General features: G+C 34.2%; 1 protein-coding gene across 1 annotated transcript; it reads left to right on the forward strand.

The window, feature by feature from the left end:
• The first annotated feature begins 913 nt into the window (after positions 1-913).
• On the forward strand, positions 914-7,130 carry LOC143914536 (uncharacterized). Its single transcript, XM_077434799.1, has 3 exons — positions 914-1,391; positions 2,984-3,578; positions 6,720-7,130. The coding sequence occupies exons 1-3, from the start codon at positions 1,071-1,073 to the stop codon at positions 7,013-7,015; spliced, it is 1,212 nt and encodes a 403-aa protein (XP_077290925.1). The 5' UTR covers positions 914-1,070; the 3' UTR covers positions 7,016-7,130.
• Positions 7,131-16,904: the final 9,774 nt, after the last annotated feature.

The following is a 16,904-nucleotide window of genomic DNA, read 5'->3' on the forward strand; positions in this document are numbered from 1 at the left end:
ATTTTACAAAACCATATATTTTTTTATTTATTTATTATATTATATGTACTTGAAATACTAACAGTTTTTGGAATAAAATATGTACTATTTGAAAATATTATGTAAAATAGGTATTAATTTAATTTATTCTTGGCTTACGAACGTATTGTGGACAATGATAATAATTTGGAAGTTGTAAATTTTGGTAGAAAAGGCCCATTTCGGGGCCCCCAAGAATCGGGGGCCATAATCGTGGGCTTACATATTTTCAATTTATGATAAACGGGTGACCGTAAAAAAGTTGACAGTGAAAAAGTCAAAAATATTCGTTTACCATGCATACATATGAAAAACGGTTAGTATATACATATATCAGTGGCGTGCGGTAAAACTCTCTCTCCCCCCCGTCGTACATCCTCACTTAATTTGCGCGAGCAGGATACAACAGGAACAAGAGGAACAGGCTTTTCCTCCCGAATCCTGCGCGCGCACATTAAACAAGGCTGTATGACAAAAAGAGAGATAATTTCACTGCCACTGAGATATATTATATACATATACATAGTACCGTTTACCATGTACCCTTTTATTGATCTTTCGATTTTCGATCTTTGCCTTCCGATATTTGCTTTTTCGACCTTTTCACTTTCGGTGCTGTGAGGTAAACCCATGATAAAGCGCCACTGGTTTTAATTCAAGTGACCAACGACTATAAAAAGGCTTACAACTGGAGCGTTTTAAATATTATTTATTTCAAATTGAATTCTAATTTTCATACTGGCAACTTATTTAAATTTAAAAATGTGTGAAACAAAATTATAATATCTACTTATGAACAATTACATTATTTTTTATTATTATCAATTCTCTTCACAATAAAATAATAAATAATGCTTACATTACCTACTTTTGTCTCGCAATCATTATTTTTCTTAGCACAATCGATGACCTCTCAAAGGGTCAAACTTGAACATTACATACTGCAACTAAATACGTCAGTATATCACCAGTCTAGTTATTATTGTTGGAACAAATACACATTGTGATGTTTTAAAATAATATGTAAAACAATTCTGTTTGTATTCGCAAAAATGGATTCGAATACCGTTTGTATGCTGATTTTTATGGGTCTTCTCCACAATGGTGTGTCTTTGGAGAGAATCTTTAACGAAAGAATTACGGCAGATTATCTACACAGTATTATACCGAAACAAATTGTTTACAACAACAATCAAATACTAGTGTATTCAGAAAACAAGACTTGTGCGATGACCGACATTAATGAAGAACCACATTTGGTCAATGTTCCAAATTATAAGGCGATCAAGAGCTTTCTGGATGATAAGGGAAATGAAGTCAACCTTTATGGAAATGCTGCATTTTTACGCATCAAAGGAAAGGCTTATTACAAGGTATGTCCTTTTCCATTTTTCTTTCTTGCCCAACTCACATTTACACGAACTTTGCAGACAGATTTTTCCGCACACGATCTTTCGAAACACTGGCTATTCCGGAGACTGATATTTCCGTACATGAAAATAGTTACCGGAATAGTCAGTGTAAGGAAAAATTTGTCCGCAAAGTCCGTGTCCGTAAATATCCTGTACGGAAAAATCTAAGCACCGATTTCAATATTGGACTTTGATCCTTTTATTATAAATAAAAACATAAAATTTCACTTTTAATTAATTATTATCTTGGCATATCTTGGTTTTTATTATTATTCAATACTATTGTATTTATTATCTATATATTATTTATATATTTGATGGGAATTGCACTACTCTCCCTATCATCTGGAATAAAAAAGTTATTATTAAATAAATATTCGTAGAAAAATAAATTTTTATACCAGATAACCAGACGTACATATAAATATAATTGCAAATTCTTCAATTATCGATTAGTAAAATTAGCTATTTTAGTCAACCTCTTAAGTATCTTTAATTTAAAAATATTATTAATATTGAAAAATCACAAACTCATTAATTTGCGAATTTACTGATTAAAGAAAATTGGGATTGGCGTGGGAATTGTTTAAAAATATATACATATACATTAAAAATAATAATTTCGGCAATAATTATTGTAATATTGTAACATTACGTAATTCAACGTTTTACAAATCAAATTTGACACTTTTCGAATCTAATTCAACATTTTACAAATCGAATTAAACATTTTACAAACCAAATTTAGCACTTTATAATTCAAATTCAACCATAAGAAGTGCATTCTTTAAAATTTCATTTTTTATGATTTCATCTCAATGATGTTTGCGATGATTCCGAATATTATATGTGACCATTATATGTGATATGTATCAAAACCCAACAAATCCATTTTCATAATTTTGAACTAATCACGAAAAATGTTTTATCAGTAAGTTTACGAATACTATAAAAATAAAAAATACAGTCATACTAAAATTTATCCACTTGTTTGTTTTCCATTTAAAAAATGTATGTGTTAACCAATTTTTAATTTTTAATTTGAGTTTGGGGGGGGGAGGCTTAACATGTAAAATAGCTTAGGGCCTCACTACGTCTAAATTCAGTCTTGAATGCCAACTGATTTCAATACAGTATTGTTGCGTAGGGGTGGGAGGAGGATCCAAATGAAAGGCCAAAGTCGCTTCACAGCATTTATTGAATGATTAAGGAGGTCCACGCGCAGCTAGCGCTCGTTCCAGAATCATCTGATATGGCCTAAGTACCTCCTCATGACGGGCAAGCGGCTCACTACAGCTTACCTGATCTGTTTGTTTCTCCATTGTTTAGGCACGTACAGTCTTACGCTTATGGGAACTAGCGGGAGATGCCTCTCGGCCTAATCCGAGGGTCTCCATTGTCCACTTCCGAATGCACTTTAGTCGGCGTATAATTCCCATGTTAGTGTTTAACCGAAAAGTTTAGTTCAAGTGACCAATAACTATACCCTGACCAAATCCGTAGCGTTACTCCTATAATTCCTTTTGATATATATTTTTCAATCCTGATTTCAGATTATAACGCAAGAATCATATTCTATATACAAAATGGACTACGATTCGAAAAAGAAACTGATCTACACCCTAAGCGGACCACCCGGCGACGAAAAAGTAGGCGGTACTTTGTACTTCTTCGACCTGCAGAACGTCTCAATCTGCAACGAAAAAGTCATAACTTACGCCCTGGGGGTAACCGATGACGAAGAATCCAAAATTCTGACATTTGCCGTCGACAAAATCACGGGTGACATGATTTTATACTCGAACGACAACAAAATAACATCGGCCAAAGACAACTCGATCTACACACCGTTCGCTTCGACGAGTAATTGTCGTACGGCAGTCAATCAGACCAAAAGTTGCGACTTTGCATCTTCTTCCGAAATCGTCGATAAAATTGTCAATCTCCACGACAGGGATTCCAACGTCACTGCGACAAAGTTGATCAACGATTACAGACTGCTGAGGGTTCAATATCAGACGTTGTCCAAACGATTCAACGCCATGTCGACTAGAATTGGACAGCCGCAAAATATCACCATACCCCCAGAACCAGTTATGACTATTAATTCTACAAATTTTAGAGGAACTTTACAAGCGTTATTACAAGGTATTATTCCGAATCTAAACATTGGCCGTTCACACCCAACATTGCATATGGCTAAAAGAGTCACATGAATTCGTCTCTTTTTGGCCAAAACACCTCGGACAATGCAAATCCAATGTTGAGCGCCAATATGTATGTAGTGGGTGACCGAAAGAAAAGTCGAAAAGTCGAAAATATTCGTTTATGATGCATGCATATGAAAAACGGTTAGTATACATACATATATGTATATCAGTGGCGTGCGGTAAAACTCTCTCTCCCCCCGTCCTACATCCTCACTTAATTTACGCGAGCAGGATACAACAGGAACAAGAGGAACAGGTTTTTCCTCCCGTATCTTGCGCGCGCACATTGAACAAGGCTGTATGACAAAAAGAGGGATAATTTCACCACATGCACTGATATACATATATTATATCGGTCTTCGTGACGAGCCAGAATGTTAAATTACAGAAAACGCAAATATCGGAAGGCAAAGATCGGAAATCGAAAGATCTTAAATTGAAAGATCAAAAAAAAGGGTGCATGGTAAACGGTACATACTCACGTACATACTCACTTAATTTGCGCGAGCAGGGTACAACAGGAACAAGAGGAACAGGCTTTTCCTCCCGTATTAATGTGCACGCGCAGATTACGGGAGGAAAAGCCTGTTCCTCTTGTTCCTGTTGTACCCTGCTCGCGCGAATTAAGTGAGTATGTACCGTTTACCATGCACCCTTTTTTTTGATCTTTCGACTTAAGATCTTTCGATTTTCGATCTTTGCCTTCCGATATTTGCTTTTTCGACCTTTTCACTTTCGGTTCCTTGAGGTAGACCCGTATGTAGTGTGTAACTGACATTAGATTTCAAATATTTTATGTATTATCATATCATATATGTATATTAGAAGAATGGACAAAATAAGTGCTTGAATGGTACCCGAGATAATGTAATAGAGTAAAAGGAAGACCGCAGGGAAGATGGGTAGACGAAATTAGGAAAATGTGTGGGGTGAAATGAATGGCATTTGAGCAAAACAGAGACGAGTGGAAGCTTGTTGGAGAGGCCTTCATCCAGCAGTGGATAGTGAATCGCTGTAGATGATGATGATGATGATATGTATGTATATAATATCGCTATTATTTGTGACTGTTTGTCTGTGTATATGTGCATCTGTGTACCTGTATGCGATAACGCTCGCCACACTATAAAAGTCGTTTTGATTCGACATATGTACGTCACAGTTAAAACAATCCCAACAAAACGTACAAATATAATACGAACATAATAACAGATCAACAAAAAACTTCTATATATACTGTGTGCTAACAATGTTTCCTCTAGGGCAATAAGCATCTATTGAAAATTGATTTAACTAATTAATTCTTTTTTCCATTGGTGTTTTATATTGTTTATGTACATAGGTAGCTTTTAACATTTTTTTCATAGTAAACAATTAAATATAAATTATAAATTAAATATATTTAAAAGGTATGTCTTTGAAAAATTCGACCATGTGCGGATCGAACACAGGACCGATACATTTCTTTTATTTAATAACTTAATATGCCAACACCCATGCGATGATATTTCATCGGGTACAACACTAGTATATATATATATATATATGTATGTATGTATGTATATACATATATATAATCATATGTAAATATGTCTCGTCTCTAGAATGTTCGATAAGTTCAACAGTATATTACATATGTATGTACATATGTACTGCCAGTTTTCCGCATTTCGCGGTTTTATAATATCTAACATTATACGTAAGCAATTAACCACAGTTATATATGTAATAAGCGCGTGTGAAACAATTCAGGCCCCATTGACATTTCAAATGTATGTACGTATGTAAATTTACTTATCGTTTTGAATGTTAATAACGCTAGAGCGTCAAATATCAATTAGATATTTACCAAATACTTTATAACACTTCATTACACAAAGTTGGCACTATTTTTACATAACTAGTATGAATCTACACATGTTGATTGAATCTATCGTGACTATTTAATTGAGGCAGGAAGCCCCACTGGCATTTCAAATACCATTTTTTGCAGTTAGTACGTTTAGTTAAGACATGCTTCTACAATATTCTGTATGTATCATTTATAAACTTACTGGTAGAACGCCAAATGCTGATCATGTGTCAGCCAAATAACTTACATATAATATGTACATACATATATTGCTTATTTATTAAAGTTTGGATCATTGTGGCATTATAGGAATTTTCGATGCGTCCTAATGGTCGAAAATATAACAGAAAAGAAAAAAAATGTACAGAAATAAAATACCTATTAGAATAACAAACAATAATAAAAGTATTCGCGAAATATATAATAATAGTAAAATTGGGAATGTCTTAGCAGTCAGCACTAATGTACAAGAACCAGCAGTGAATACAAAACATCTTCGTGAGGTCCAAATAGATGAGAAAATATCAAAATTCACTCATACCTCACTCTCCAAATATGAAAATAATGATGAGCGCAGGGTACCAGACAAATGGGTTAAAATAATCTCTGATAACCTATGCTCACTGAGGTGCAAAGTATCACATTCGGGCACGGCAGCAACGATTTCATTAAGAAGTCGGATAGCTCTGGGAATAGGAGCCATCCGATAAAGAACTGTGCGTACAGGAGATACATACAACCCTCAAATGATGATGTATACCACGCACATAATCATCAGAAACAAAAAGTCCAAAATGTACCACGTAGAAGCCAGAGAACAAAATGAACTAATGAAAAGTATCTATGCTTATATGTAGCTTACTAGTTGTTTTACCCGGCTTCACTCAGTGTTTGTAATATAAATAGCTTAAACATGGTGGATCTAATAGTAAATATTCATTTGTTTTTTTATTAAATTTATTTGAATCGAAAAAAACAATACATATTTGCAGTCTCTTTCGAAATTATACATATAATAGATGTACTTGTACGTGCATTTGTACTTACTATGCACGTACAAGTACTTATTATCTACATAAGTAAAGAAAAAGTTCTATTTGTACTTATTATCTAAATAAGTGAAGAAAAAGTTCTTTACTTATGTAGATACCAAACTAACATGTGTATATTTTGCCAATTTAATCTTACAAATGCCAACAATAATCGTTAAACTTGACATTTTTTCAGAGTCTCAATCGACACCGGTTTCGGGAAGAAGCAAGTGTGATGCTCTGGAGCAGTCTGTCAAAGCTTTAGAGAGCAAATTGGATTTGACCAGAAGTAGACTTCTCTTGTCCACTCAGTCTAGGTTTTCCGAAAATGACGAGACCGAAGGAGACACTCTACAAGGTTTAATTAGTCCTCGAAAAGCCGCAGATTCAGATGACACCATAGATACGTACGTCTGTATGGAGAAAAGTGTGCTTAAAGATTTCAGAAAATCCATCTCCAATTTGATCAGATTTAAAAACAATCCAAGATGAATGCCATATTAATACTTACATATTATACATTATAAAATTAATCATAATTACTCATGTATTACATATACTAAATTATTAGCATAATAAATTGTGATGACCCGCTTAACTTATTTATATTTTATTTTATTTTATTTTACATAGATATATACCAGGAAGGCTTGACAGGAAGACCCCAATGCGCTTTCCTGGACAATTGATTACAAACAATGCAGCATTTTTATTACATAAATCACTGTATTTTGAGAAGCTGAAGAACACGAAATTAATAATTAATTAATTAATTAATCCACTGAGACATGTATGGATTTAGACCTGTACATAATTTTTTACAAATTGTACATACAATAAATACAGAAGATTTATAACAACAGGTAGGATGAGTTTTTTTGCCAATTTTGAAGAATCGTTTCAACAATGATCGGATAAAATTAGCAAACTCTGATAAGGAACGATTGACTAGGAGTCACAAATATCCGTCTAACCAATATTATTAAAAACCAGCCCGGGATCAAACGAACCCAATAATCTATAGTGCTATACATAAACGCAACCACTGAGCCATACTGCTGGCTATGGATCACTATGATCAAATCTATATCAATACAAGAATAAAACATAATTGAAAACATTCCAGAGGGTGAGGTTTGCGAAGGAACGTGACGGTAGAGATTTGACCTACCAGCGGTTTTTTTGCATGTGCAAAACTATCTAAAAATCACGTGCCGTGTACCTCTCTGTATGTCTTCGCCATGATTTGTTATTGGATAGTTTCATGTTGCTCCAATGTGCACACATCCGTACTAAATTATGTAGAATTGTACAAATTGTACATACAATAAATACAGAAGATTTGTGACAACAGGAAAGATGATTTTTTGCCAATTTTGAGGAACCGTTTCAACAATGATCAGACAAAATTGGAAAACTCTGATAAGAAACGATCGATTTGTAGTCACAAATACTCCCAAATCTAACCAGCAGTATAACGGACTGAACCCACTGATCACTTGGTGCTAAACATACACCATTGAGCCATACTGCTGGCTAATATGAATTGTTTAATACTTTTGCAACAGTTTTAAGATGATGACTATTTTGCATAAATTCATTAAAATTAAGTATTAGGGAAGATGTACTACACTACATATTATATATCACTAGTATCCCATCATAGTAATGTAAAGTTTATTTCAAAATCTTCTCAAGGTCACATTTTAAACTGAATTGCGCAAACTGATCAATCAAGTCTTGCCGTCGCTTTAACACGCAAGTAGAAAGTTAAAATATATACATATGTATATTCTTTTTTTATTTATTTTATACATGTATATAGTAATTTGAAGCAACCGCGCAATTAACGTGATCGTTTCGATTTGCATAATGACCGCTCGCGTCCACTAATAAACAACGAGAGCTCCAATTTGTCAAAAAATATATTCAAAAGTGAGCCAGACCGGTCCTCAAACATCCGGATGCGATGCTTCTTTTGAAAATTAAAATTTATTTGGCCCGAAGATCGTACGAGTGCCCGGCCAGACCCACTCGTCGCTCGTAAATTATATCTGTGAGATCTTAGTTTTAAAATGGCGGTTCGAATCTGAAGATGGTATCGACAGTAGAAGACAAATCGCAAACGCCTTCACTGAACACTCGAACGATAGTGCTACGGCTAATATTAGGGCTACCATCTCACACCCTTTAAGTTTGTAAATATTCTTTAAAAAAAATAATAAACGATTAAACAATATTCACTGTCACCCATTGATGTATAATACACTAGATCCGCCCTCACGTGTTATACTGGTCTCCCTTTTGGCGCATGCAAAATACATGGCGCATGCACAGTTTCTCTTAGTAGGTAGGTAGGTACCGCTGCGTCATAGGGAAAAAAACCCAACTTCCCCGCTAGTTAAACCCCCCGCACCCCTCACTTAGTGAAGACAAGATCTCCGACCAAAATCACACGTCAGGGCCCATCTATGTGTATTATACATCAATGCTGTTACCGCATAAAATATACTTGGCTTTTGTAGAAAAAGCAGTGATGCGTTTTATAATTATTAAGAAAAAGTGGGATGCGTTCTTCCTCTTGCTTTGTAGAACAATAGTAATTGACAATAGTCAACCATTTTTTGTGGGGAAAAGCAACTTGTCCGCGGGTCTTCGGCATTGGCTGGGTGCTCGTCAAATAAAATTGACCGTTACAAAGCGAAAGAGAAAAAATATATGGTTAACATTAGTAATTGATAACTAAAGGGCGGATAGGATATTACAAAGCTAGAGTGCAAAAAAAAGGTTCTTCATAAAATTAAACAAAGCGCAGCAACAATTAACAATGAACGGCACGCTTCTGGTCCGATCTCTATTGTAACAGTCTATATGTTAACAGTAAACCATTTTTTGTGCCCAAAGCATCGTCCCAATGCCGATATTTGGTAATAATGTTTAAAATTATCATTTTTTTTTTCAGAATTTGCAGCATAATTTCAAAACAACATAAAAAGAGACCTGAGTGTATTCGGTTACGTAGATTATGTTCCATGTCATATAGATAGTTGTTCCATGTCGTTCAATATATGAAAACCCACCCCCACTAAGATCCTGAGTTAACTAATACTTTTCCGAGTAGAAGGGATGGGACTTCTTATATGAAACGATCTATTCATACATATAGAATCCGGATGTGAAGGATTCCAAGTGAAAAGCGCAGATTCAGTCAGATCTATTTATTATAACCATGTCGTCCGGCTTGTTCTCCAACAAGTGACCATAGCAACATGCATCCGGTCTCTCCCATGCATACCACACACACTTTATCCCTAGCAGTTTGGCCAACCACACATATGGCTCGTTTAAAAATCATCCCTATATACATATAGGTACATAGTTTTAAATGGGAGTCTGAGTTGAAACCCCTAGTTGAACCAGTTCATAGTCGTTATGATCGAAGACGGTGTTTTTAATTTGAAATTGTTTTCAGCTGTATCAGAGTCAGATTAGAGTCGATATCATAGCCAGAATTTAATTTTGGAGCAGGCTTAAAATTCACTTTTCACCAAGTGCACAAATGAGTGCATCAGGCCACTAGTTTTTAATAATTAAAAAAGATACATACGACCAAAATATTATACTGCGGTGCATGCAATTTTTTTTACAGTTCCCATTCCATTTTCCATTTCAAATTCCAAGTCGGAATCTCATTCGAAGCCAGTCAAAGTATTTATGACTAGACTTCGGCCACTCATCAAGGTAATGGTAACAAAATAAAGACCGTTCCATCAGCTTTCAAAGCAAGAGACCAAAAAAGCTTGTAAAAACATGTTTTTTCTAAGAAATGAACAATAGTGCTAGTAATATCTAGCCTAAGTATTAACTATTATAACTAAACTTCGGCGCGACGGTGCTATTTTTCAGGAAAGAGGGTTTGCCTATTTTCAACCTACAAAGCTAGAAAACAAAAAAAAGGTTAACAATATAGTGAACCCATTTTGCACGCTGATCGCCGATCTCTGGTTATAACTACAGTCAGAGTATAATGAAAGTTAGAGTCAAATCAATAGTTAATTTACTGAATCCATAGCACTAGATACAAAAATTTACAATCTCTATACGAATTGAACATAATTTTCGATAAACGTGTTTCGCCTGTGTTGACGTATGGATATGAAACTTGTACATTGACCGCCAAAATGTTACACAAAGACCAATGCACGCAAATAATTATGGAATGCTGTATGCTTGGCAGAGCGAGGAGAAATAGTGGGTGGGTGAAAAGCTTGACAAGGGTAGTTGACATAGTGGATAGAGTTTAAATGGAAGTGGGTGGGCACGCAGTTAGAAAAATAAACGAAAGAAGTGCTCGAATGTTACCCGAGAGAATGTAAAATGGTGAAAAAAAAAGCCCGCAAGTAAGATAGGTAGATGAAATTATAAAAATGTGTAGGGTGAGATGGATGAGAGTTGCGCAAAACAGAGACGAATTGTAAGCGTGTTGGAGAGGACTTGTCCAGCAGTGGATGGTGAATAGCTGTTAATGAAGATGATGAAAAATTTTCTACATAATGTAACGTAGAGATTAGGTGAGTGGCGCTCGTGGACCGATGGTTTACTAGCGCAGAGCACCTGGTCTCTCGTTCCCGCTAAAATGGCCTCTACGTATGAATGAGCCTTATGCAACGGCCAATGGGATCGTCCAACTCATCGACCAATAGTTGTTGAGCCCAAATATGTATAAATATGGGCCGCTCTTGAATTGGAAACCATTCCGACCTGGAGCGTCAACGAGACGAATAAACCGCTTCTACAACCCTCCTGCGTCTTTCTCTCCGATCCTGGAAACCCCCACTTCACGTCCGCGTAACAATATCATAAAAAAGAAGAATTAATTTCTACTATTTTGGGGAATGGCATATATGGTAGCCCTGCATAGTTGACTCCTAAATAGCCGGCCGCACTAATAGAGTTTAAAATTAAATAATTAAGAAACAAACAGTGAATATGATAAATACACTTGTGTTACACGGATTGTGAAATGAAATGTTTCATCAGAATAATAATTACGGTGGCTTTGTGCCAAATCACTAGAGAAAACAGTTGAGAGCACCTGAACTGCCCGAGACGAAGAGGGCGTAAAATAAAGAAGTACCGAGGGAATGCCGTTAACCAGTCATTTTCAGGCAATCGTGGCAGTGTTCATTGCAGAATAAAACTGTGGCTCGCGAGGACTCATCTCCAACCCCCCCATTCCCAAGACGATAGTCTCAAAGGTTGTATATGATTTTGGCCTATAAGTGGACATTCAAGATGTGTACATTTCGAACAGTTGCTGTCGAAATAGAAAGTAAATTTTGACCTAAGGCCTAAGAAAAATTGATATACATATTGTACATATGTATAATTTTGTACAAAACAGAATGTCTCAAGTGAGTTGTATCTGGCTCGAAGGACCATTATTTATTTATATAGGTGTTTAATGTGTAATTTTCTTTTACAACCTAGTAGCTGCATTTTATGACCCATATTTATATGTACTTAGATATTAAGACTAATTTATTATTATCGTTGGACCAATATTTTGATGAACGATGAAGAATTTCACTATGAACATTAAAAGATAAAATCGATCGAATAATAAGATGAATATTTACACGACAGAGCGAGATTTTTTTTTAGAGTACATTTGCATTAAGGTCCATTTACACTTGTCGAACACTTTTTTTTATTTATTTATTTATTTATTACATAAATTAATCATGCACACTCGCCTAACAGATTGCTCCAAAGCGACGAGTGTGCTAATACGCTCAATAGCATTTTCATGTAACAATACGAATTTATATACAATAAACATCCACATATTCAAATATCAAATATCCACATCCACATCCACATATTAAGAGGGCTGGACAGCAGCGCCTTGTCTATACAAACGTACTATACTTCTCCCTTCCTCAATTATGGAACTAGAGAAATTATTTTTTAATATGCTATGGATATTCACCATTGGGGTGCATCTATCGTTTTATTTTTTTGATTAATTATTTTTTATAGGAGCTAGGAGCCGCCAAACATCTATAAAATCGCCTCTTTTTTACACCCACGAAACGAGTCCAGCGTGCTTATTTAACGCTTGATTTAAAAAAAAATACACCGATAGATGCACAGAAAGTATCTTTCTCATACCGATGATGATTTTTTTTTTTAAATTGGTCCAGTTTTGGAGGAGAAAATAGCAGAATACGAAACCTCGATTTTGTCAATTTAAAATACGTTTTATCTGGTCGAAGCGCAACTGTCGCATTCACTCAATATATACATATTGTCGCATTAACTCAATATATATGTTACACCGAATCCATGAAATTGTCTATTTCAAGCATTCGGCAAGAGAATTGCCGAATGCATGAAAAATGCAAGCACGTTGCCCAGTTCACGGATTCAGTAAATTCTTTGCCGAATGCGTGAACTGGACAGCGTGTTATATTATAACCAAGTGTCAAAGTGACAGCTGAATAAGGATGTTTAATTTAGTTTAATTTACATATTATTATGTATAATATGACTACATACATATGTTTCACTGTTAAAATATTGATCAAAATGTATAAAAATGACATTAATTTATGTATAAGTCATATGAGATGATCGAAACATATGTATGTAGTCATATTATACATAATAATATGTAAATTAAACATCCTCATTCAGCTGTCACTTTGACACTTTGACACGCTGTCCAGTTCTAAAAAACAACACCGGAGAGCTGCTGTCTATTTGCCGACTCCATGCTTTGAGCAGAAAAATTCTTGGCGAATACACGCATTCGCCAAAGAATTTACGGAATCCGTGAACTGGGCAACATGTTTGCATTTTTCACGCATTCGGCAATTCTCTTGCCGAATGCGTATAAAAGACAATTTCACGGATTCGGTGTAACATATACATACACTCAATATATATTGAAGAAAGGAACGGTAACAAAATTAAGGTTTCGGGTGTACAGCCCTCTTAAGCTCATATTCTACACGAGCGTTTCTAAAATACCCGAAAAATCTTTCGCATGATTGTTTTTTGTTGAATATATTGATAATATTTTATTTCCGATTATGAAATACTGTTGAAAATAAAAAAAAAATATTACAAAGAGGCGCAAAATTTTCCTCTTGCCAAAGGTGGGAAAAATTTCTAGTATCGATGTATGCATATAATGTATTATAATAGGTACAATAAAAAAATCAAAATTATGTTTTGGAAATTAACCAGCACTCTCATTCGTGAAAACTTCCATTTTGCTTCTAAGATGTAACAAATTAGGGCCACACTTATTTAATATGACTCATATCCAAAGATCGGCGTTGTGACGATGCTTTTCGCAAAAAAATCACTATTTTCAACCATGCTTTTTGCAAGCCTATTCTATTTTTCTTTTTCACTTTGTACATTTAACCACTTAGTCACCATAAGCGCACCGGTGCGCGCTCTTTCGTTTTTAAGACCAGACTCTAAATTAATTTTGGTTTCATCACAGTGACATCTAAAAATATCGTGTGATACCAAGGAAAATTAAAAATGTCGATATTTTTCTTTAGTTTGTTATATATTCAAGAGGTAGTGTCAAAGGTTGGCACTTCACACAAACATAAAATAATCGAATCGGTTTCTAAAAACGCGTGGTGATTAAATGGTTAAAGGAATGGTCTATTGTTATTTAAAAAGCACCAAGCCAACACCTATATCTACTCGTGTCTTCATTCTATACCCCTTTTTAATTTGGTAATCTTTAAATCTTGATTTCTATATTGGACGACAATTTTTGTAATGATCTTACCAACTTAAGTAAATCTCTCAATATGCGATTCCTAGCTGACCAATAGGTATCTCGTATTCTCTTTCTACTATCAGTGCCATGAAATCATCTCGCCTTTGATGAAGACGTTTACTTTTTTTTTGAAAAACACGTGTCTGAACTAGGGTAGCATTTACAAACCTGAAAGTAAGTGATTCCATAAAGCCGTGGATTGCAGAAGAGAGACAAGATTCGACATCACGAATCTGATCGGACCAGTCGAGTCGAGACCAGACAGGAATGTTTCGAGGAGAACCAGAATGACAAAAAGTGTTCCACGGGTCGAACAAACATTACCGAATATCGCCCACATTATGTGTTTACAATGATTTCGAAAATTTGAGTTACATTCCCAAAGTGTTTGCACACTTTTGAACGGTTTCCGACATTGACCGTTTACTTTTTTTCCCAAAAAAAAAAAAATAGATCTTCACTATTTATTCAAATCTATTTGATCCACAGAACCGTAGTGAACTTTCAAACACATTTTGGACAAGCAGGAAACATTATTGGAATTATAAACGGGTTGCTATCTAAACGTCAAACGATACCGCAATGGAGTGCTTATATCTAATAGCTTTTTTTCTAAGGAAACTCGGTACGTGTTTACTTTGCCAAATCCATCTTGGATCGTTTTATGACCTATGTATGTACGTGCTAACATATTTATCGAGTATTGAATACTTTTACTGGCAAAAAATTTAATCATTCGCGATAAATCTTGCATACTTGTGTAATGTACACAATAGGCTTTGAAAAAAGAAAAGCGTCGGAATGTTTCTCTTAAAGCAAAATCAAGCAACTATAGACTTAAGTACATGGTAGACTAAAGTGTAACTTCTTAAGATACGATAGAAAGCTATACATAACACTAGCAGGTAAGTATAAAAGAAAACATGTTGTAATCGGTGAGCTACATACTGAAGAAATACCTGTTGCTAATTGACTAGGGAAAAAAACTTATCTAAAACCCTAGTTCTGAGACTTTCGATAAGATCTTTTTGAAGTTGAAATAAAATTTGGACGCTTGCGAAATTTCGAGCTTTCTAATCATAGCTGCTATCTTTTGACAAGTATTGTATTCTTGTGAAGTGTATACTTGAAGTGACACTCTCTGATAGTTTTTTTGTTTTATTATTAGTTAATAATTTATTTATTTCATTTGATGGATTCTTCTTGTGGAATACATTTGTATCATCCACTTTATGCATCAGTCATAAATATGCTTTGCTGATAGTTTCCCATAATCTTTTGAATAAGTTTTGTATATCCATATACATAGAAGAAAGCTACATTTAAAAGTACCTATCAGTAGTATTTTTATAATAAGTAATGTGTCCTACTTTGTAATTTTGCAAATTGCATCCTCTTCTTTTGTGCAGTTCATTCTGATGGTTGGGTATTTTTTTATCGTTTGACAAACTATAGTTTCCCGTTGCTTTTTATACAGAAACAACAACAAGAAAAAGGACATCGAAGAAAAATAAACAATGTTGATAAATTCTGACAAAAGATGGATGATCTGAATTTTAACAAAATTCAAATTGTATTTCTAATATCAATACCAGAAATCTTCAAAAGAACTAATAAACTATCGACCGTATCAGAGATCAAATGATGAACCTCTCAGTTCACAAATCAATCATTCATCCAAACCGAGGAATTACATATTCTTAAATAAATATATTAATATTTGCAATATTATAACAAGAGTGAGTAATGAAATTTTCACATATTATATACATACATACATATATAAAAAAGTTAATCCCTTCATTCGAATTTATTATAATCTAAATTTCACTTCTAATGGATATTCTTGTCAAAATATATTTTTCGTGGAAAACCGAAATTAACATTTTTTGTGTTAAGTCCTATCAGCAGTTTAAGTAAACAATTATGCACTTCTTGATAAATATACTGAAACAGCTGATCCAGCACTGCTCAAACTCTCCTCCGATCAATCAATTAATAAATTAAAAACTTATCCACACCGTTTAAAATACGACTTCGGTACATTTCCTGTATTAATATCCAGGGGTGTCGTCCAATCACCGTTACAACGGGTTTCCAACAAAAAAATCTTCTAAACATACATTTAATCACGCAAACAACATATGTATAATATATTTTTCAACCAAATTATGTCTACATACTATATTATAATAATATCTAAATATCCCTGACAACCTGATTTATTTTACGGATGATGCTATTAAAGATTATTCGATATTTTCCACGTTTCTGGTTAACGTGCATTTCTATTTTCTTTAAAATATACATTAAAATAGATAAAACTTTGAATTTTAAACATAGAGATTCTTGAAATCCTATTGCACGACGGATCTGCTAATTTCGAATGGTTGTGCTAATTAATTGAACTTAAATTTTGACCATATTTACTTTCATAAAAATAATGAACACTCATAACAAATTATTCAACTTTAGTAAAATTTATTCAACTTTAAATAAAATATTAAATTAAACTTTAAATAAAATATTAAAATATTAGATTAAACAAATTATACCAACATTCAACAAATA

Source organism: Arctopsyche grandis, chromosome 7 (assembly GCF_051622035.1).
Source record: "Arctopsyche grandis isolate Sample6627 chromosome 7, ASM5162203v2, whole genome shotgun sequence".
NCBI classification, from domain to species: Eukaryota; Metazoa; Arthropoda; class Insecta; order Trichoptera; family Hydropsychidae; genus Arctopsyche; species Arctopsyche grandis.